At 29.9% G+C, this 23,795-nt stretch overlaps 1 protein-coding gene and 1 long non-coding RNA gene across 2 annotated transcripts; one reads left to right on the forward strand and one right to left on the reverse strand.

Moving 5' to 3' along the window:
- Window positions 1–4,430: 4,430 nt before the first annotated feature.
- LOC149877158 (uncharacterized) lies at window positions 4,431–14,294 on the reverse strand. Its single transcript, XM_090074365.1, has 3 exons — window positions 14,245–14,294; window positions 10,896–11,089; window positions 4,431–5,780 (listed from the first exon to the last, which is right to left on the reverse strand). Exons 2-3 carry the CDS (start codon window positions 11,080–11,082, stop codon window positions 4,882–4,884), a joined length of 1,086 nt encoding a protein of 361 aa, XP_089930491.1. The 5' UTR covers window positions 11,083–11,089; window positions 14,245–14,294; the 3' UTR covers window positions 4,431–4,881.
- LOC149877159 (uncharacterized) lies at window positions 14,174–22,810 on the forward strand. The gene is made up of 2 exons (XR_016448110.1): window positions 14,174–14,782; window positions 20,680–22,810. It is a non-coding gene; the product is annotated as an uncharacterized LOC149877159 (long non-coding RNA).
- The last annotated feature ends 985 nt before the right edge of the window (window positions 22,811–23,795 follow it).

Consider the following 23,795-nt stretch of genomic DNA (forward strand, 5'->3'; position numbering starts at 1 on the left):
CTCCACTCCCACCCCACCCCCACCCCTTCCTACTTTACTCTCTTCAAATATTACATTCCGCATTTTTTCTTTTTTAGTTTTAAAAATTTGGATTATAATTGTTTTTTTGTTGTTTTTATTTATTTTAAAAATCTATACACTTCAGGTTGTTATATACGATATTTAAAATTTGAATTTAGTAAATTGACTATTTTTGCTGTTAAAGCTTTATTACTTTAAATATTGAAGTTATCATGTTATCAAGTCTAGGGAGGTTTTAGCTGTTGGAAAAATGCAGATATCTTGAAATTGATAGGTAATATCAACACCATACTTTTATAAACTTTTTAAGGAAATGTTTTAATGGAGAACTTTTTAAATTCTTCTTATCGAAGAAGCCGATTGATTGTTGATCTAAAGATAAAAAAAGTACGTTGAAAAAACGTGCAATCTTTATCTTTAGATTAACAATCTGACGTCAAACATTCGCGAAAGTGGTTAAAAATAATTCTTATGTGGTGCGACTCCCAAAATGATGAACGAAAAATTAAGACTTAGTCGTTAAAAGAGAACATTACACTTTTAGCTTGTCTACTTTGGTTTTGGGATCACAAATGAAGGAAACATAGACAGTAATCTCATTAAAAATTTTAATAAAAGTGCCACACTCCGGCTATGATACTTGTTGGATTGTAAATATGGCAATTATTTATTCAATGATAATTGTTGAGTATTTGCTTATTTTGAATTGTCACCCAAGTTACAGTTAGTATATACTGATAGCTTTTAACTTTCCCTTTTGAAAGAAACTTTTATTACATAACTTTAAATTGAGTATTTTTTTTCTTTTTTTCCATTTTTTTTGTTAAAAGAAAATTCTCCCAGATGCATTTTTTAGATTCCGTATTTGTTTTTTTTAGTATAAACCATCTCAAAGCTTAAAATTAATCAAAAATTCATAACTTATCAATAAAATACCAAACCACTGTACTCTTTTAGTGTCAACTCGTAGAACGAAAATGTTTTTGTTTAGCAAGCTTGTTGTAGGCGATTCAGCGTGCAGCGGTTTCTTGTAAAGAAATGTGGTTTTAATTTTTTCAAATATATCTTTGATCATTATGGTAATATATGAGCATACGAGTAGATTTCCATTACGCACTCAAGGATGCTTCGCTGGTACTTTTTAAATTACTATAATATCGTAAGAAAATTTGTTAGCTGTTACCTTCTAGTTGAAGTTTACTTTATTTAGTAATAGGAATTTTTTAATACCAACATAGAAGTGTTGACAACAAAATTGCCGTACTGAATTTTGAATAAAACAACATTTTATTTATTAACTAGATGAATCCTGTTGGTTAAAAATTGTTGGATACCCTGCCCAAACAAGTATGCTTAGAAAAGTATTAAATATACACTGTCCTCCAAAACATTAGCAACGAAATAAAATTAAAAAAATTTTCTTCTTTGATTACTTATTAAAGCATTTTTGTTTTTTTAATTACGCTTTAAATGAAAAAAATGGTTAATGTTACATATAAGAAAAAAGAGTTTAACATAATAAGACTACTTGAAAAAAAAATAAACTTGAATTTTTGTTTGTATTGGTATTTTAACGCAAAAACGTGGTCCTCCAAAACATTAGCAACTTTTTTAAAACTACCCTAAAAAATGTTAATATCAATAGTTAATGGCATATCCTTTACTTTTTAGGATCAAGGAACATCTTCTCGGCATAGACTCTACGAGTTTATTAATTTTTTCTTGTGTAATCTCATTCCACGTGGTTTCAATAGCTTTATATAGCTCATCGGCATTTTTGAAGGTTCCTTTGTGTTTTAGGGAGAGTTCAAATTGGTACCATAAATTTTCAATCGGGTTGAGATCAGGTGATTGAGCTGGCCATTTCATTACTTTAATTTGATTTGTTTCAAACAATTCTTTAACGAGTTTAGAGGTGTGTTTGGGGTCGTTGTCTTGTTGAAATGTCCATAAAAGAGGCATGCTATTATCAGTATGAGGAACCACTTTTTCCTTGAGAATATCACGATAAACATACTGATCCATAATGCCATTTATTCGGTAAATAGGTCCAACTCCACTAAAACCAGAAAAACAACCCCAAACCATTGCACTTTTTCCACCACCATGCTTGTTTGTTCCTCTTGTGTATTTAGGATCTAAGGGTTTACCTTTAGGTCTACGTACCATTAAATTTCCATCAGGACCTTTTAAATTGTACTTTGATTCATCGCTCCAGAGTACTCTATTCCAATCATTTATATTCCAGTCTCTATGAGAATTTGCAAACTCAATTCTAGCATTTCTATTCTTCTGAAAGGTTTTTTTGCTGCTCTAAAGCTCAAAAGTCCCTAAAGTTGTAACCGTCTATAAACTGTATTTTGATACACGGAAAGTTTCAGTTTTTTAATAGTATCATTAGCGCTGTCAAGAGGATTTTTTTTATCATGACGAATTATTTTTCGATCGGTGAAACGACATGATTTGAGTGGTCTTCCGCCCTTATGTTCTGTTTCTAAATGGCTACCTTTATTAAATCGTTTGATTATTAGACATACAATTGACTTGTTAATGGAGTATTTCGTTGCGATTTCCTTTTGTTTGACTCCTTTCTTGTAATCTTTTACAATACGTTCTCGAAAAGATAAGTTATACTTGTTTCCTGCCATTTAAATCCAAAACAGCATAAATACGCGATCTTAAATTAATATTGTAATAATTGCAACACTCCATATTCATCTCTGGACAAAAATTAACAATTAGTTGACTCTCATTGGTTAAGTACCAATAATTACAACACAACAATTCACTTGGGCATTATTTCCACACTTGTGCTGCTGATTTTCCGTGAGTTTTTGTGAGTAATTGTAAAAAGTTGCTAATGTTTTGGAGGACCACGTTTTTGCGTTAAAATACCAATAAAAAAAAAAAAACAATTTTATTCATTTTCAAGTAGTCTTATTATGTACAATTCTTTTTTCTTATATGTAATATTGAGCATTTTTTGTATTCAAAGAGTAATTAAAAAAATATAATTGCTGTAACTAGTATTCAAAGTAGAAAAAAAGCATTTTTTTATTTGGTTGCTAATGTTTTGGAGGACAGTGTAGGTTATGAAAGTTACAGAAGAAACACTTAATGTTAACTGTTTCGCGCAGGGGTTTGCTGTCCAAAAAAAATTAAAACTCCCCTAATAAACTGCTTCATACTCATTAGTTTCATATGCCTTTATACCAACAAAAGCAGATGGTTGTGTAAGAGCTATTTAGCTTCTTGTTTTGATAGTGCTTGCTGCCATTTTTGATCAGAAAAATGATCATTTTTTAAATGTATAATTCCACCGAGGCTTATTTTAGATGGAAATGCTTTAAGTAACGAGGAGAAGAATAACTTGAGGATTTGTCCCCAGCTAATCTCAAGCCTTGAGAGTCTAAACTTGGTCCATGGAGATTGTTGTCCAGCCTATACAATCGCTCCATTGAGCCCACACTCATACAATTGAACTGTTCGTTAAACTTGCTCACCCCCAGTTGACTTTGTAACAGTGATGCTAAAATTTAAAATTTACTTGAGTATGTACCTCAAGGAACAAACATTACTACAGCATTGTGCGAGTATTATTTTTCACTTGTCTTAAATTTCTTAAATTATCTAGTATTATTTTTCACTTTTCTTAAATTGATTACTTTAATCACATGTATTGTGCTTAAATAAATAAATTTCAACTTCATCTCATGTTTTACATGAAACTTAATGCTATCCGAACAAAAATTGTAGAAAACTTATCAAATGTTATTATATTTGGCAAATGATTACTATATATTAATTCATTAAATAAAAATTAATTTAAAAAACTTAAAAAAATTTTTATGCATTCTTCATATATAGGTCAAAAGTGCTTATAAGCTATACAATGACGATCACATTTGGGGTAACATGCTACTTTTCTGTCCAAATGAATTTGGCTTGATTTTGTAAATTTTTTTCATTTAAGTTCTTTCTTTGTATCCAGCAAATTCCGCGATTAAAATATTATGGATTAGTGTGATTACAATATAATAAAATTCAATTTTGAGGCCAACTCCTGAAGAAGAGCTTTAAGATTTTATTAGCAACAGTTTTGTTTTTAAGGCTTGGAAGACGCACTTGCTTTCAATAATATGACTAGATTATCACAAGGTTTTATTTCTTAAATTTAGAAAATACTAAAAATTTTCTTTAAAAAAATTTGTTAGCAAAAATACATTTTTTAACGAATTTAAAAAAAAATCAAGTTTATTTCTCTCATGTTTTACATAAAACTTAAGGCTCGCTGAACCAAAGTTAAAGCTTTTATAATAAAATATTTATTAGATATTTTACTTTATTGACCAATAATCACTTAAAATTACATTACCAACAAAAAATTATTAATGCAATTAGTGCTTAAATTTGCTTAATGTAAATCCTTCTTAAAATATTTCAGTATTTGTTATGTTTTTTATATTTTGCATTGCTCTACAGATGGGACAAGCTGATTCGATGATCTTCGAGTACCAAAATTGACGCCAGCAAGTATGAACTTGCCATTCAAAAGCTTATTGTGTTCATGCAAAACATTGAAGCGAGAATCGAAGGTTTGCTCATTTCGAAAAACGGCAGTCCAGTTTCTCAGCAGAAATGAACATACAAGTAAGAATATTTAATTCTCTGTTTTTTCTGACTTTTGTTCATCCCTTTTTTTTGCCATTATATTTGAAAAATGTCCAGCAACAATATTTTGATTATATCAACCAAAACAGCGAAAAAGGTTTATAAATATTTCAGCAAACTTTTTTTTTTTTTTAAACTAGTATCCCGTTGATTGTTCATTTAAAGATAAAGAATTTGGAAGCAGGCCGTTTAGTCGAAAAGAGACATTATCGGTGTGATACAAAATGTTTTAAATCTGTGATTATGAGAATAATCAATTTCAAATATTAGACGCCCTACAACAGCTTTAGTTCCTAGAGATCTGTTTATTCTCTCATACGATTGATTATTACGCTTCGAAAAAGAAAGATATGTAACTGCCTTATTGCGCCAGTCTAAGAAGCCAGACCACTTGCATAAGATTGGGTGAGTAGGAGACAAGGCAGTTGTTAAAAAATATTCATCCATGTGTTCATACCGACATTCAGCAAGTAGAGCTTCGATGTTTTGTTCTGTTTGTCTACTTTCATCGGCTTCTAACCAGTTCAATACAAGCGTCATCACACTATTTTCATGGAAAGAGAACCCCTTGTTAGACTTCAATAGCATTAACAAGCTTGAGAAGTGAAGCTTGTTTGGTAATTCACCACTTTCATAAAATTCTAGCGGGGTAAATGTCTTTAAGAGATACTGGGTGGAGAAACTAACAAAAAATTCTTTTGTTAGAACATGCCCGAGAGAAGTTTCGAAGAAAGTTAAACAATCTAACACTAAATTGCATTCGTCGATTGTTGCAAAGCTTTTAAATTGAACCATTTCAGATACTTGTTTAAGAAGCGCATCACACATATATCGATCACCATATTCCAAAACTTTAAGTAGTTTAAATAGACTGATATTGCTTAACGAATCAAAATCGTAAAAAGATTGAATGAGCAGCTCCACATATTCGCTATCACCTGGGTTTACTCTTAATGTAATTTCTTTTTCATATTTTTCCTTCATAGAAGTTTCATGAAGTAACTTTACAAAGAATTTACTGTTTAAGCACAATACCAATTTGTGAACTGGAAAACTAACTTCTTTACTGCAACTCTCAATCTTGTTTTCTAAATCAAAATTATGTGTTTATACACACTAGTGTTATGACTTTTTTGTGAACTCATATGCCTTAGTCATAGATTAATGAACATTTGTTCAAAACTCATTAAAAAGACATTTATTTGATTTCCTTGTTGAAAAACTTCATGCACAAACCAAAAACTCAATTTTATCATATATGCGTGTGGATAAACAAACAGTTTTACGATCAAAATTTTTTCATTCTATTTTTTACAAATGGAGAGTACTAATGCAGCTTTTAAGTATTTGGCTGCTTATTGTTACAGCGTAACACAATAAATTACAAATAAGTATAAGACTACATGCTTAAATATCAATAACAAAAGAACATAAAGGTACTACAAACTGCTACATAGCTTCTGAAGCATGGTGAATCCAATGGTCTACTGACCAATGGTCTGACCATGCATAAGAGATGAATTTTCAAATATCAAGTAGTGAGTCTCTTCTCTTTGGTTGAAGTATGAATACCACAGGAGTTAGCATTACATAAGTTTGAAATTTTCTGAAATTTCACTCAAGGAAATACTCAAGATTTTTCAAAAAATTAGAAAATTCGAGTTAAAGGAAATAGAAATTTCATATCATTACGCCATCCTGCTGTTTCAATAGTCACTTCTTTACCACTTATGAAAATCATCCTGAGTTGTTCATAGTTCTATACAAGTTCCCGAATATAAGGATATTAGAACTTTGTTGACGTGTTGTTTCCTCCATGTTTTTTATCCATTACTAGGCGGAGAACTCTATCAAGAACATGGTGTTGACACCAATGAATTGTGGTTCTTTTGAAAAAAAATTCTTTGCAACTATATGACAATCCCTTTTCTTCTTCCAGCGTTCACATTCGTAGTATCCGCTACAATCATTTTGATGAATTCCTATGCTTATTTTCCAATGGTTTTTTATCAAGTGGAACAGTTCTTCTTTTCCTATGAGATTCATGAAACTGTAAGAGGTTCTTCATTAAAATCATTGTGGAAGCACTTTTCTTTTATGACATTATGAATGAAAATATTATGTAGATATATTTCTGAAAAACAGCAATCATTATTATTAGAGTTGTTCTATCAGACAGCTTATATACTTTAATCTTGCTAATTTCCAAAAACTTCTCGAAGACTCCAGAAAGTGCTAGAAAATTCCTGCAGCTTCTAAAATTATCCAGTGCTTTCCAGAAAGTTTCAGGAGGTTTAAGAAAGTTCTAGAAGGAATTACTTAAAATACTTATAAAGAAATACTTCTACCGCTTGTTTATAAGAAATACTAATACTGCTCGATTATTATTTGTATACCATAGAAATTATTATTGTATACCATAGAAATGCAGTGCTCTAGGTGACCTTTTTGAGCAAAAAATCTTCGATATATGAAATTAATCATTTCACAAAAAGTTAAAAAGTCATAACCCTAAATTATATGCATATACAGTATGTGCCAAAATTGTCATCATGTTTGAACAAACAAATATTTTTTTTTTTTTTTAATAGAAAAGCTGTGAAGAAAAATGAAATTTTAGTTTTATTAACTAAATTTAAGACTTAGCTAACTGAAAATATTGCTTTTTTATTAGATTTAGAGGATATTGAATTTTTTTAAAAATTTTTATGTGAAGAGCTAATGGTGACAATTTTGTCGCGAATGAAACCAATTAACATATTTGCCCACAGTTAATTAGGCATACGACATAGATTAATAGCCTTCTGACTAAAATAATTGAGTTATCAACTTTTCAAAGATTTTTAACGATTAAATATCCTTTAAAGTTTGATTTTGTTTACAAAACATAAAAAAAGTATTGTTATAATCATCATGAAGAAAATAAATCTTGAACTAGAAAAAAATATTGTGGAAAGGCTTAAATCCGGAAATCTTATCTTGAAATCGCTGCTGAGTTCGGAAAGTCTCATAATCTCATATATAAAATTAAATTGCGCAATAATTTAGAAGTAAATAAGCCTAAAATGGTCGAAAGACAATTTTTACACCAAGAGACCAATGAACAATCGCTCGTTTAATTGCTTCTGGAGAGTCTAAAACTGCAAAGGGTGTTACTAATTTAATGAATAACAGCTATGGGACTCATGCTTCAGTGCGGACAGTCAATAGAAAGCTCAAAAGAATTGGTTTTTGATCCAGAAGAAAGATGAAGAAGCCATTGTTAGTTTCTCGTCACCGCTAAGCTCGTTTAAATTATGCTAAGCTTCATGCACACATGACTTTTGATGACTTTTATGACTGGATTTGGACAGATGAAAGCAAAACTAATATGTTTGGATCAGATGGTATAAGATACTTGGAGAAAGCCTAATTCACCATTAAGTGCTCGAGATTTTACACCAACCGTTAAATATGGCGAAGGAAAACTCTTGTTTAGGGGATGTTTCTGTGCTCATGGAGTCGGTGAATTAGTGAAAATTAATGGAATAATGAACGCTGATGACTATATCAACATCCTTAAGGTCGGATATTTCAAGTCCCTTCGAAAATGGGGCAGAACTGTACGTAACACGATATTCATGCAAGACAACGACCCCAAGCATAAGGCTGATGAGACCATTAAGTTCCTTCACGAGAAGAAATTGAAAGTCGTTGACTGGCCAGCACAAAGCCCTGATCTTAACCCACTCGAAAATTTATGGGCAATAGTTAAACAACGGGTTTATAACTTTCCTACTCCACCTAAGAATAAGGATGAACTTTGAGCTCGTGTACAAGAGGTTTGGTACTCAATTACACCTTAGGAACGCTGCAAATTGGTTGCTAGTGTTCCTGAAAGAATTCAGATTGTAATTAAATCTGAGGGAGGATACACTCGATATTAATTTACTACAATATGTTATTTGCTTTCATTTGCGACAAAATTGTCACCATTAGCTCTTCACATAAAAGTTTTTAAAAAAATTCAATATCCTCTAAATTTAATAAAAAGCAATATTTTCAGTTAGCTAAGTCTTAAATTTAGTTAATAAAACTAAAATTTCATTTTTCTTCACAGCATTTCTATAAAAAAATATATAAAATATTTGTTTGATCAAACATGGTGACAATTTTGGCACATAGTGTATATAATCTGTGTTTGTGTGTAGCAGTTAGTGGATTTTTCTATTGCAGAATGAGATTCTAGCACCTTTTTTTGTTGTTCTTTAGTATGTTTTATAACCAACAAATATCACAAATTGATAATGATAAAAAAAAAACGCTGATACTTTATGTTATTTACTTTTAAATTCTAAAGACAAATTAAAAAAAGAAACAAATTAACTAAACAACAGTTTCAGTCTTACTGCTTTTCTCAGAATTTTTGTCTTTCTCCCTGATTAATCAAAAAATTCTCTTCAGCTGAATTATTTACAATATTTATAAGTTCCTCATGGTCTTTAGCTTTCGCAGTGTTTGCGGACAGGAAACTGATATTGATAAAAGGGTAAACAGACTTTAGTTCTGTCTAAATGTTTGCACTAAATCTGAACAGTTAGAAGTCATCGAACTTATGCCGAGAGGTTCCTTGCTCCTTTCAAACTTAGCTCCTCTGAACTCACTGATGCAAGTGATGGGTTTTAAGAGGAGGAAAAATGCTTTTTAAAATTCAAAGACTTAAGCAACGGGAATCCCATTAACCATCATGTTGTTTTTAGACAACATTAACACGTTGACCGCCGTGTCAGCCACCGGTGGGTATTCCAATTGAGCCGCGTCCACCACCGGTGGCCGACACGACATATTAACTTTAGCTTGTCATTCTGCCCTTCGGCTATGGGCTCTGTATTAAACTACAAAAACACAAAAATCACTTCAAAAATATCTCAAAACAAATGAAATACTTTTATTTTGACCTATTCTACTTGCTATTTAAGCAAACATTATACCAGCTATAAATCTCTTATAAATATCCTAAATCTCAGAGCTAGGAAATCCAAGTTAGATATTGATTTCAAGTTTTAAAAGGTCATAGTAAAACTAGCATTTTGCAGATCAAGATTGTCTTGTATAAATAAACAATGCTTTTAGTAATATTCAAGGAGGTCTCAAGATATTTATTATTCAGATTTTTTAGTCTGCTTTAGTGACTTTGATGTATAGGAAATATTTATGTGATTACAAACATGCTTTTGAATATATTTTTCAATCTTTTTATGAATGCCATGTTTTCAGCGCCCATCTGCAAGACAAACAGAAAAAATAAGTTTTTGGTCTTAATTCTTTTACACAATGCATACCAAAAAATGTTGCAGCGCTTATGGAAACAGTTAGTTCCTGAGCGGTTATACACTTAGAAAAGCTACTTCTCTCCCAAGAATTTTCTTTTCTTGGCCATTGATGTATTCTACTGTACACATTTTAAGCCTCGTGTCATTTAGGAGATGTAATAGTTGTGATCAAAAATGTTAACGCAGACTAATAATAAATGACTAATAAATTCGGGACAATTTTCCAAGTTGAAATATAAATTCATGATGTTAATAATCAAGAAGAGTTAAAATAACTTAGTAATGGTTTTGATTAAGTTTTATAATGTCACCACTAGATATACTATAATACTTAAAAACAATTATAAATAATAGTAGCAAGATCTAAAAGTTAATCTAAAAACATGAAAGAATGCTAACAACAGTTTAATAGTAAGCTAACAGTTACTGCCCAACTGTCTTAAAAACTGTCTGATATAACTGCCTAAGCACTAATGATCTAGAAATCAAAATTTCTTTCTTTCTGATCGGACTTGTAATCTAGATTTTTTCTGAATTTAAATGCAAGTGTTTAAAACGAAAACTGTGTATGAAATCACCTCTAAAATTAGTTAATTTGGTTTAATTTCTTTTCCACTTTGATGGTTTTAGCCTTTTTTTTTTTTCATGACTTGGGTTTATTTTCATAAATTTGCACGTTTTTAGAAGCTAAAACCAGATGACCAAATTAGGTAAATAATGGGGTTTGGAAATATTATAACTTATAGCACCGAAACACTGGACTTAATTACTTTTTGTTCACAAAACTTGATATTTCTATTTCTTTCGTTTGCTTAGAAAGCGAACTATGAAATAAATATTTGAATGTTTAACGAAATTGAGAGAGAAAGTAACGAAATTAGAAATAGTTACCGTTAGATTCACCATTTTTAAGTTGATCCGTTATTTCTGGCGTGTCCTCGATTATATGCAACGTTATATCGCTAAATGAATCGTTTTTGAAAATTTTGGTGATGGACTTAAGAAATTTTTTCTTCATAATGGAAGGTTTGTGAACTGTATCCTTATTTCGTTTTCCATCAATGTGTAAGGAACTCATTTTGGTCCTATAAAAGAAATGGCTCATACATGGTTTAAGCATCATGTGATGTACGAACAAAAGTAGTTTTTTTATCTTCCAAAAGCTAAACTTGTTACAGGAAACTTAAAGATTTCGCAGGAAAAATAAACATTAATACCATTTAAAAATTTCTTAAATAATTTAGTGGCTTAAGATTTTTAATAAATTTTTTTTTTTATTTTTTTTTTCAACTTTTACACAGGGAATGTTTCCAAAATAGTTTCAAATGCGTTTGTGAAAATGGAAAAAACAAAAATGCCTGTAAAACAAATGTAAAATTTAGTGCAAATACAAATCAAAATGGTCGGATATTGGTTGCAAACAAAACATTTGGATCATGGTTTGCAAGTTGGTTTAATGGAGACTTTGGAATTGAAAAGTTCATCGAGCAAGATCAGAACGTTGTTTCATACTCGTCATAAATGAAACGTAGACAACTTTCAAAACCATTTTGTGAACTGAGCGAAAAATAGAAATTTTCTATCATTGATAATGAAGTTGCTGATGAAAATTTAGATAATATCAGGAAGGCTTTGGTAATCTCTAGGCAACTTGAATATGCTAGACGGGACTATTTTCAAAGTTGTCGGGCACAGTTTCAAGAATCAAAACAGTTTTAAAAATATTCTATAAAAGCACTCCTAACATGCAAGAAACTGCATCAAAAATAAGTGCTAAACTTCAGACGCTTTTGAAAAATTCAGCAGAACAAACTGTTGAAATGATTACTGCACAGATAAATGAGTATTTGGATTCAAACGAGCTTGACTATGCAGATCTGGTTCCTCTATATAACTGGGGTGGGGGTGGGTGGGTGGGGTTCAACTGGGTGTTAACAAAATGGGAGTTTCAACTGAGTATTCTTAGTACAATCAAGTGCTTCCCGAAGGATGTCAGGATGATCCAGAAATTTTCATCAATTTTAACTCCGTATCAGTTGTTTTTGTATAATGATTGGAAGCATTTAATGCGGTATAATCCTATGGCTCAAAGTATTTGATTATTTAGGCCACTCATCCTTCAATTTATTGTAGAGAGCATGGAGCTAATTTCTGTTACAAAGTATTATTCAGAATAAGAAATGAGTGATGTAACACCAGTGAAAGTTGAGCTTTTGAATAGCAAGTTCATATTTGTTAGCGTCGATTTTTGTAAGTATAATAAGTTCTTACCAACATTACAGGAAGATCATCGAAACAGCTAATCAGATCTATAGAGCAACGCGAAACATAAAAAATAGTACAAAGATACTTTAAGAAGGATTTATATCGAGCGATGATTCATTAAGTTATGGTAAATCTCCACATCAAATTATGGTAAATCTCCACATCAAATTGATACACAATTCAAGAATAAATAGAATGTAAGATAAGTTTTAAATTTTAAGTAGAAATCCAGAGAAATAATTATTCGTTCACCAGCTCCCCTTTCTTCAAAAGAGGAAGTTACACAAGAAGTTTGACATTAGCAATAAAAAAATTCTCGATCCCATCATACTTAAAAACAATCAACAGTAGATAACTTAAACAATAAATGCTTCCGTGCAATCATTGAATCAGACTACTTCATCAGTTCATCTTGGATGACAAATTCTTGACAGAAAAAAAATGTTTCTATTTAGTTCTGACACTCTTAAAAGTAGTATGGTATTTGAAGAGCCTGTAAGCTGTTCAATGAACAATACCTGTAATGACAGTTCTTTAGAGGAACTTATGAAAGAAATCGATGAAGCTGAAGATTTTTTTGTTGGTGATGTTGGTTTTAAAATTATTTTATTACAAATATTTTTACAGTATTCTCTATGAAGAAACAAATTTCATAATATTTGCTATTACATTGATATTATCTAGAAATTTTTTTCACTGGAATCACGGTTCTGACCGTATTCGTTTCCAAGAGACTATTACTCCTTTTAATCAACAAAAGACTGAACCCTTTTGAAAAATGAGTTGTGAAATACTTGAAAAATGTTTAGCAACAACATTTTATCAACCAAAAAAGTGATAAAGTTTTATAAATTTTTACGCCTTTTTTTCATTTTTTATTCGTATGCCATTGATTGCTCATCTAACGATAAAGATTGTGGAAGCAGGTTGTTGAGTCGTGATGAGGCATTAGTTTATCAGTTCGATTCTAAACGCATAAGTCATTCTTATAAACATACACTAAAGTGGTCATTAAAAGCAGGAAATCAATTGTTTCCGTCGGATCATAGTATTCGGAAGCCGAAAATTTTATGCCAGCTTTCAAATCAGCATATTTCCATTACAAAAATACAGAGATCTTTAAAACTTAATAAAACTGCTAAAGCATGCTATGCTTTAACTGACAAGCGTTACTAAAAATAATATTGCAGATGTGATGCGACTCTTAAAACGATTAGCGGTAAATTAAGAATAAGTTGTTAGAATATTACGATTTTATTTTTCATGCGAGGACTTGGTTTCTTTTTTAAGTACTTATTACACTATCGTTGTTACGTTATTGTTGTTACGTTATCGTTGAGAGAAAAAAGAAAGTGGCAATTTGGAAGCTTTTTTTTTTAATGTATTTTTTCAATTCCGTATTTAAGTTTTCTTAACATGAAAACTCTAAAAGCTTTAAAATAATTATAAATTGTAAAGCTAATTGATAACACACCAAGTTACTGTATTCTTTTGGTGTCGTAGAACAAAATGATTTTCTTTACAGAACTTATTTTAGACCATTATGCAGCAATTGTTTGTTTTTAATGATTTTCTTCTAAAGAAATGTGATTGAAGTTTAGGAAATGAAATTAAAGCTTTTATAAAGGTTTGTTTTATTACTTGGGCAGATTTTTGTAAAACAATACTTAAGATATCTTTTACTATTGCTGCCATCCTGATTTCTTTTAGATTTATTGTATGTTTTAGTTAATAAAAATATAGGTAAAAATAAAAATATAGGTATAAAAAAAATATATATATATAGGTAAAAAAAAAAAAATTATTCAAATTTGAGAGTATGGTAAACTTTTCAATAATTTTCGGACTAAATAGTACCCAAAAACATAAAAAAACAGCCAAAATTATTACAAAAGATTTTTTTTTTTCTTTCCATCTGTTTGATAATTAGAAACGGATTTTTACATGCTTGAAGTTCAAACAAACGTTTACTCACTTGCCTTTCTTTTTCTATTTCTCTTTCCTCTACCTTACTTCCTGTTATTTAAAAATCATTAAAGAAGACGAAAAATATTTTGTTCTAAATAATTCTCGGAATTATATGTTCAGCAAATTTGATTGGGTGATAAGTGAATTTATTAACTAAATAAGTGATGCGAAGTAATATTCAAGGTGAAGATTCAAAGAAATCAATTAATATTAACGAATTCGTTATTTTTTCCAATTCAACTTTTAATTATTAAAACCAATTTTTGCAAATATTTCACGTGCGGTGAAATTCAAGAAGGTTTTACATGAATTGTGTGCCTTTATCAAAATGAGTAAAAATTGATTATGAAACCGAAGAGAGAAAAAAATAGCTATACGTAGCCAAAGACCAAAACTTGGCATTGTTTAATGGAAACTATGAACAGCTGAACAAGAAATGTGACTCAATTTCTCAACTTAAGAACACTTGGAAAAAAGTTTTGTGGGAAGTTGTGCTGTTCTGTTTACGGATTTCAAGCATAACATGCATGATGGTGTTTATAAAGGTCTGTAGTTTGTTTTAAGTTTTATAAACATTTTTGTGTTGATGATTTTGTAAAAAAACTTGATTAACTTTTATAGTTTCGATTTTGCTTAGCTCTCAATATTTCTTAATTAAACTTTGACCATGCTTTATTTGTTTCTCGAGTGAGAACATGCCGCATTCAACATAGTTTTATCCACACATGTTCTGATAAAACCTATTTAACCAATATATCAAGATTAAAAGATGCAGTTAAAATGAAATTTTCAGGATACATTCATTATACTTATATGCAGCTGTTGCACTACTTTTTAAACTCAAATGTAATTTGTTCTTTAAAAGTTGTACATTATGTCCACAACCTGATACCTGCAGCTGTTAAACTTTGTCTCAACTCTAAATATATATGCATTTAGTTCATGAGACTAGAATAGCTCCTACATTAGGATGAGATCTTTGTGATGATGAAGTTTGAAAAGTACTCAATTGCCTCCCTATTTTTTTTCATTTTATGTTTCTTTAACTTTGAAGAAAAAGTTTAGTGAATGACTGTTTTAGCAAGCTTCATTGTTACAAATCATTTGTGGAATTTAACTTTTTCAGTTGTGCACTTTTGTTGGATTATGTTTAACTGCAGAAGTGTATACTGACCATAATTAGTTTTTTGATCAACATAAACTTTGACTAGCTACTACTATAGTTATAACTCAGTTACCATAACTGAATTACTTTCAAAGCAAAGCAGGTATGTGACAGGAATACTGAAAAAAGACTGAAAACAAAATTAAAAAAAGAAAGGTTTAATGATCTAGAGGAAAAATGGAAACATAGTTGTGTTGAGCAGTTTTATTGATGGAAATCCTCTCACATTGGTCCATACTTAAAGTTGTATAACATGATTTCCAACGCATGTTTTCCAGATCACATGATTTGCATGAGGATGGAAAAAACAAGTATTTTATAGTAAAAAAACTTTAATACCAAAGTAGTGATACAAACCTATGATTTAAAAAAAAAATTTTTCTTATTTTGATGTTCCATAAAAATACTGGTAATTTTTTGATTTTTTTGTTTTTAAATATTTTAAGTAATTGGAACTAAAAGAAAATTATGCCATGAAGTATTAAGCAATGAAATCAACTTAAGTTTCTTTTAGAAACAAAAATATAAAGAACAAATGTTATTTAATATTAAGAAGCGAATAGAACATGACAGAACTATTTTGTTTAAGTATGTGGAATTTGAATTACAGATAAAGGTACCTCAGAATGTCAATCTTTAAAGTGAGCTACATTATATTGAGTTTTTTAATTAACTACTGAAAATGCAAAAGAATCTGGGTGAAGGATGTATTGTTCAAAAGTAAAAGTATTACATTTAATCCTTAGAATTTTAAAGTTTTTAAGGTGAAACAATATTTGAAAAAAGTTATTTGACACTTTGCTTTGGACTCTAAAAGTAGGGTTGCTTGCACAGAATTATTCCAAAATATTAATGTCAACTGTCAAAACACCTAGCATTTTGAGGTGTATACTAAATGAAGAGTAAGAAAATATCAAAGTTTTAACAAAAAAATCAGTCAACGAACTAATAATTCTTCTTAATTTGAAACACCCAAATTTTGTTCACTTATAAAACCTCTTGTTTATCCAAAAACCCTTCTCTTTATAGGTCTCTTAAAACTCTGTCTTCCTTTTGTAAAACTATATCTCCCTCTCACTTTAACTCCATCTGTCCTTCCTCCTTTTTTTTTTTTTTTTTTTTTTTTGAGGTTTTTATAGTTTTTTGCTCTATTTTTTGTTGTGATACATATTTATCATTTATTTATATGGCAGGTTGATAAGTCTTAGTGTTTATGTGTTTTCCCAGTTAATTTTAGCTTTTCTTTATTTTGCTTTATCATTTGTTTATATAGCAGGTTGATAAGTCATCGTTTGTACATCTATTCTGATTGTTGTTTTTAATTTAATTCTCCCTCCTCACAATATTTAGTTAAATCCAGTGAACTTGAACACTGGTTAACTCGAACTTTTATTATCTCAAACTTTCTTCTTTAGTCCCTTAAAAACTCAATTGTGGACAAAACAATATATTTTCTTTCATGACTGGTTGTTTTTGAAATTAATGCTGAAGGGATTTAATTGAATAGTAATTCAATGCAGTTCTTCAAGGATTGAAATTAAATAATGCAAGGATATATATATGATATATATGAGGAATCACAATTTTATTTTTTTAATCTTAAAACTTTGCATTTATAATTATAAGCAATTCAAAATTTGGCTATTATTTAAAATGACTGATTTAGAAGTTTGTACTTTAAGTGGTTTAAGTTTGTACATTATTAAAGAAAAAACAAAATGCTGACTTTTGACTTTCTATTTTCAGTTTTCTCAGTATACAGCATCATCCCAAAAGCCATTGATTTTGGGATGATGCTGTATACTGAGAAAAAAACCATTGATTTTGGTTTTGTAAAACATCAAAATTAATTAAGCAAAGTTTTAATTACAGAAAGTGTTGATGCAAACAATTAAATAATAAAAATGAATGTTGTATGTAGAAATTAGTTTTCACAATATTTAAGATAACTAAATACAAAGTACGCAAAGCTTTCTGGGTTTTAAGAATATTTATTGATTACACAATACAAAAACAATATTTGTCAGTAAGGCTAGTAACCTTATACCAGCAAGCAAGGCTGGTAACAAAAAATACTCATTCAACATTTTGATAAAAAATCTTCCTTGTTACAAGATGAAGATGAATAATTTTTTTAAATTGTGTTATATAGCCATCTAAAAAGAACTTGATACATAGGGAAGATTGTCTTTGATACATTTAGTTATATTCTAAAATTTTGTAGACAAACCCTGTATTGTGATCAACATCTTCTGAGATTTAACAAAAAGGTATTTGTTTGAGAAAAGTTCTCTTTTTGAAATAAAGCACAACAACTGGATAAAGTGAATGTTAAGTTTTGCTTCAGTGAAAGTGTTTAACCTTATCCTGGATAACATAATGATAATTTTTAGCAAATTTAAAACATTCATTCTGCTTAAGATTTTTACATAGTTATTTAGGTAGCTACTTTGTGTTTTAGCTGCTTACAAGTTTACAATACAGGTTGTAAACTTTGTTGCACAAAGTTTACAACCTGTGCTCTGCCATTGGGTAAATAAAACACCTTCCTCTACCTCATTTTCTATGTATTTGCAAACTCTTACTCTTAAGGTCACATTAGTGCAGCATACTCCCAGCATTTTCAAAGGAACTTTTATTCCATCTAGTTGGGTTCTTGATAAGCTTAGTATTTTGAAGATGGATCCACACAAAAAAATTGTGAGAGCCTGAAGCATTAGTTGTAATGCATCACTTAGATTTTAGGTTGTACAACTTTGACTAACTGACCTTGACATCAGGCTACTCTTTGTTAATTGTATTATGTAGTTTATTGAGATGAAGCTGTATTATCTTTTTTGAACATGCTACTTCTTCATAATACTTGCAATGTTTTTTTTCCTTGGCATCATTTATGAAAACTCGTCACTTTAAAAAAGGTATTTACTACTTTGACGTTTTCTTTTGAAATAAGATTTTCCAAGTGCTTTTTCCTGGTAATGATAGAATTGCTTGCATGTATTTAACTTTTCTTGTAATTTTAACAAGATACACCTAATGACATAAAAGAGTCTTAGCTGAAATTTATTTTTCAATTCATATGTAAACCTGTAGAGATCAAGATCCTTGTTGAGCTTGAGGCTTGAATTGATGCTGGCCATTTCTATTGTCAAAGTATCTTCTTAAAAACCATATGCTTAAGAAACTTTTGTGGCCCTGTCTGTTATTTCCTTATACTTTGGTTTTGAAGCAAATTCTAAGATGGGTCAATCCAGATTAATCTCTTTTGGGTGATCCATAGAGGGAGTTTGGTTTCTTACCCAATCACCCTAAATAGCTTTGTAACTGCTTTAAAGTACTGCTTTATTTTTAGAATACACATAAAAAATCTTAATTGCATAATTTGCTTTTCTCTCTACTTTCTTGCTTTTCTTTCACCTCTTTTTTTTGTTTGTATACTTTATTAATACCTATGTTGACTTAACATCTGTTCTATATTATCATGTTTATTATAATAAGTTTTATGAAATTTAACTATGTGATCTAAGATAAAGGTTTTTTGATTTATTTCTGAAAATCATCTTTTCTTTTCTTACAAAATAAATTCTAAATACTGCAACTACACAAAAGATGCTGTTGAGCACTTTGGTCCAATTTATGCTCTTATTAAAATTTTTGATTGTGGCAGTACTTTCATTTTGTCTGAACGTAACTGAAAATTCCCGTAATTGTAAAATATGTGAAAATGGGATTCAAAAACAATAGTGAAATCAAACCCAGAAATATATTCTAAATGAAGAAATCAATTCCACTTAAAGTTGGTAGGTAATATCATGCCAACAACATGGATGTTGGTACTTTCAGAAAGGATCCACTTCCACCAATTCCTAATTTCGCCATAGAATTATTGAGCTTTGCAGTTGGTTTGTAAACTTGAATTGGGTAAATTTGTGTATCTTTTTATTTCAGAAGTAAAAATCTTTAACCAACCAATTTTCAACCACATGTTAAAATCTGCAAAACATGAAATGTTGCTTTCATTTAAATATGAACAACTTTTTGAAGCTGCAAAGTTATATATGCTAATATTAGTGAAGCAATTTTTTTATTAATTCCAGGGAGCAAAGCTTTTAGTTATAGTTTAGAGCATTTCTTAGATCTATTTTGTTCCTCATTTTATTGTAAATGTTATGCATATTACTTTAGTATGTACCAATATTTGGATAATAAGTATTGAGAATAAAAATATTTTTTGGTATATATGCTATTTTAAAGAATTATAGACCTATGTTGAATATATTATTCTAATTTTTTTTGGTTTGAAAACCTGTAATCTTTTGTATTCCCAGGACAAAAAACTTCTTCAGAAGTTTTTGTAGAATTTAGGGGTTCTATAGGACTATAGAAGTTTTCTTTATGATTTAAAATTAAAACATTTCATAATTTCCTTTCCCTAGACTTCAATAAATTAAGATGGCAGTGGAAGCTAACCCCTTAGTGCTGATAAATCCTGATGCAAATCTGCATCAGCAGTTACTCTAAAATAGTAGGAACAAAATAGATTGATTAAATGCAGCATTGTGAATCAGAACCCTGTTTCATATCTTTTAAAGTGAAGTTCAGTAAGTGCAGTTGTTTAGGTTTATGTAAATTTCTAAGAGTAAACATTTGCTTAAACGCGTCTATTTCTTGAAATAAACTTAATTTTGGAGGGTTTCAAGAAGTATATTTTAAAGTCTTTAGAGGTTAAATACTTTTAAAAGTTTGTGAGGAATTTCCAAGAAACATGGTTCCATGATCCTATTCATTTTCACCACTTGCTTTCTCTCTTAATGAAGTTGATATAAGACTAAGCATTTTTTTTGTTAGTAACTAAATGTAGTGAGACCTTTATGTCCTTTTCATTTTTGAATTACATTTTAACAATGACTCAACTTTAATGCGTTTAACTATAATTTTTTAATTTTGTTTTTCTGGTTTTTCATTTAAGTTAACTTCATTAAAAGATTATATGTAATTTTCAAGTTGAGCGGTTTCAATCTTAAGAATTTCTGTAAACAAGATTTTTCACATAAATCCGAAAACCTAGAATTCGCTGTTGTTATTTTTTTATAAGAACTTACATGCAATGACTCTTAAGTAGTAATAAGGCTGCGTACTAAACATGCGTTATTTCTTTAATTGATTAATGTTTGATTTTATAGTAGTTTTGAAAAGTAATAATTTACTAATAGTTAAGAAACAACGCTGCTTTTCAGAACATATTTTTCACTAATTCTGTTTAATTTATTTCAACAGTTTCAACAGCTGAAATCAAGATTAGTTGTCCAGTTTGTTCAAATAGAAGAAATAAAGATGGCTACAACTGTATCTTCATATATAAAGCTTTCAAAAATATAAGGTTAGTTTAATTTTTTTGAAGGTTATTTAATTATCTTTTAAAACTTTTTTAGTTTCTGAGTTAATCAATTAGCTTTCTAATGATATATAACACTTATTGGTCCTATTTATCCTTTCTGAATAATTTAATGGTAAATTAAAGCAATCCAATTAATTACTTAATAAAAAATGTGTAAAAGTTGTATGGTCAGTTAATAACTCTTAAATTAACTGTATGAGAATCTTGAGAATTTGTACTTGCTTTGACCAATACAAATTAAGAAAAATTCGAAAAAAAAATCTATTTCAAACCAGTATTTCAAGAGATATTTTAAATGATAATTCTTGGCACTCCATAAGCAGTAAAATGGGTGGAAAATCAGTATCACAAGAAGTCAATTGACAAATAGTCGGTCTATCCAAAGAAAACAAAAAAGGCCAACAAGAAATACCAAGATTATGTGGTGTTTGTCTATGTTGTGTCAGAACGCTGAAAAATAGCAAATTTTCAAATGACGTAAAAGATTTACCAAGAGTTGGGAGGTTGTCAAAACATAATTCTAGGTATCAAAGCTTATTGTATCGAAGGATAAAGAAAGATCCTAAAATTAGCTACCGAGAACTGTCGGCAAAGTTTAATAATAAGGCTGTCTACGTTATAGCTCAGAAAGTGTCTTAATAAAAAAACGTATTAATTGTTATGTTGTTGCCAGAAAACCGCTTTTAAAGGTGACAGAGAGGATTAAATATATAACTGGTGTAAGGAAAGACTTCACTGGTCAGTAGAAGATTTGTCAAAGGTCATTTTTAGTGATGAATCAAATTTTGAGGTGGTTAATCGTAAATCGACATTTGTTATTAAAGGATTAGCTTCAGAGAAATATAAGGAATGATTTTGTGTACCAAGAGTACAAGGCGGTGGCGGCTCGATAGGCATATGAGGATTTAGTTTTCATATAGGGATAGGATTTTAAAATATTTATACAGGGAAAATAATTCAGTGTAATTACAATGAGACCTTAGAAATCAAGCTTTTTCCTATTGCTACATCATTTTTGAAAGGCTTAAAAATAGTTTTTTTTTAGCAGAACGGCATGATGGCATTTGCTGCCAACTTGGTGAAAGAGTGGTCTCAAAAGCAACATATTACTTTTCTCTCCTGCCCAGCATGATCACCAAATATGAACATCATTGAAAGTCATGGATGGACAAGAAATCATAGAAATCATCTTTTTTTTTTTTTTTTAATTTTATTTTGGTTATACAATGTTTTCCCAATAAAAATTTTAAAAAAAATCTCTACTTTTTTAAAAATTATGGAAATAATTTTAGTAATCGCCAAAAAAGTGACCATATATTTTTGAAAACCACTGTATAAACATCATCTAGGAGGGTGATAAAAAGTCATCTACTATATCATCTATTATACCATGTTAATGATCGTAATTTCATTAAACATAAATTGGCAACTATGTTTTAAAATACTGTCAAACTTTTCCAGACTATCTTCTTACAAACACGTTGTGTTCGCAGAAATAGTTTCTTTGAACATTATTTAACTATGCCATTAACTGAATTAGTAAGGTTATTCTTGCATCACCAAATGTATTGTTTTCTTGACTATTTTTATCTCGCTTAGTTTTAGCTAACAGACTTGATCAAGCAAGAAGTTTCGGAGAAAAGAAAATAAAACTCGCGCAATGCGGTTATGTTTATTCCTTTGGGTACGCACTTACGTAAAAGTTAAAACATGGATATCTTACCTGCAAGGTCAACTTGAGTGTGAGCAAACTCAACGAACAGTTCTCTTGTATGAGTATGCGCTCAATGAAGCGATTGTATCTTATTATTACAAGAAACTCATTTGCAAACAGTCACCGATTTCAAACTTTTTTATGTTTATTAACACTTAACAAAGTTGTTTTTGGTTTTTTTTAAACGTACCGATAAAAACCATCGTGTTTTAGGGTTTATTGACTAGTGTTTTTTTGTCAGAACATGTAATTACCAAAAATACTTTTTATTTAAGAAAGATGGTCGCTTTTTTCAACTCAAAGTATTTATTCAACTCAGCTTCCAAAAAAGAGCCAGAATTTCCAAAGATTGCTCGATTCTGTAGCTTAATTGTATTCCTTGAAACCATTAGGAAATAGGGTTACTGGATGATGTGAGTCTTGTAATTCCAACTGTAGGATTATTGCAGTTTCTAAACACTATTTAAAATTATTTGACAATAGTAAGGGTGAAAATAAAATGTTTATTTGGCTGCAAATACAAATAGGTATTATTAAATTGCAGACTTAACGTATTTATTGTTGCTGATATTCTCCAGAAAAACCAGCTTGAAATACTGTTCAAGTTCTTGCAGTTGGTTGTAATAATATAGAGTTTAACAGGATATAATCATGAACGGGGCTAATCTTAAATTATTAGTTTTTTTTTAAGCTTAAGATAACTCATTTTTAACAATATAAAAAGGCTGCTTTTCTTGAAGAAAATGCTCTTTGCAGCTCCTGTTGGGAATCAGGCACCTTTAAGGCAATATGCTTCACATATGTTAAAAAGTAAAATGAACGTTAATTACATTTAAAAAACACTTTCTTTATCAACTGGTAAGCACCCGTTGGTTATAACTGTTGGGTATCCTGCTGAAATATATATCCTTACAGGTTATGAAAGTAACAGAAAGATGACTTTTTGTTAACCATTTCGTGCAAAAGCTTCCTGTACAAAAAATAATAAATTGGTTCATACTTACTTGTTTTATATCCCTTTATTCAGAAAAACACAGATGTATGTGTAAGAACTATATAGTTTCTTTTTTTGAAAGAGTTGACTGTCTAAACTTGGTGCATGGTGATTTTTGGCAAGCCTATACAACCGCTCCATTGAGCGCATACTCATACAAGAGAACTTTGAACTTGCTCACACTCAAGTTCTCCTTGCAACAGTGATGTTTAGGTTTAAACTTTTGCGTGAGTGTCTACACTAAGGAACAAACATTACAACCGCATTGAGCGAGTATTATTTACACT

Source organism: Hydra viridissima, unplaced genomic scaffold (genome assembly GCF_058129835.1).
Source record: "Hydra viridissima isolate aposymbiotic clone 2 unplaced genomic scaffold, HvirCarnegie_v1 scaffold_16, whole genome shotgun sequence".
Classification (NCBI taxonomy): domain Eukaryota; kingdom Metazoa; phylum Cnidaria; class Hydrozoa; order Anthoathecata; family Hydridae; genus Hydra; species Hydra viridissima.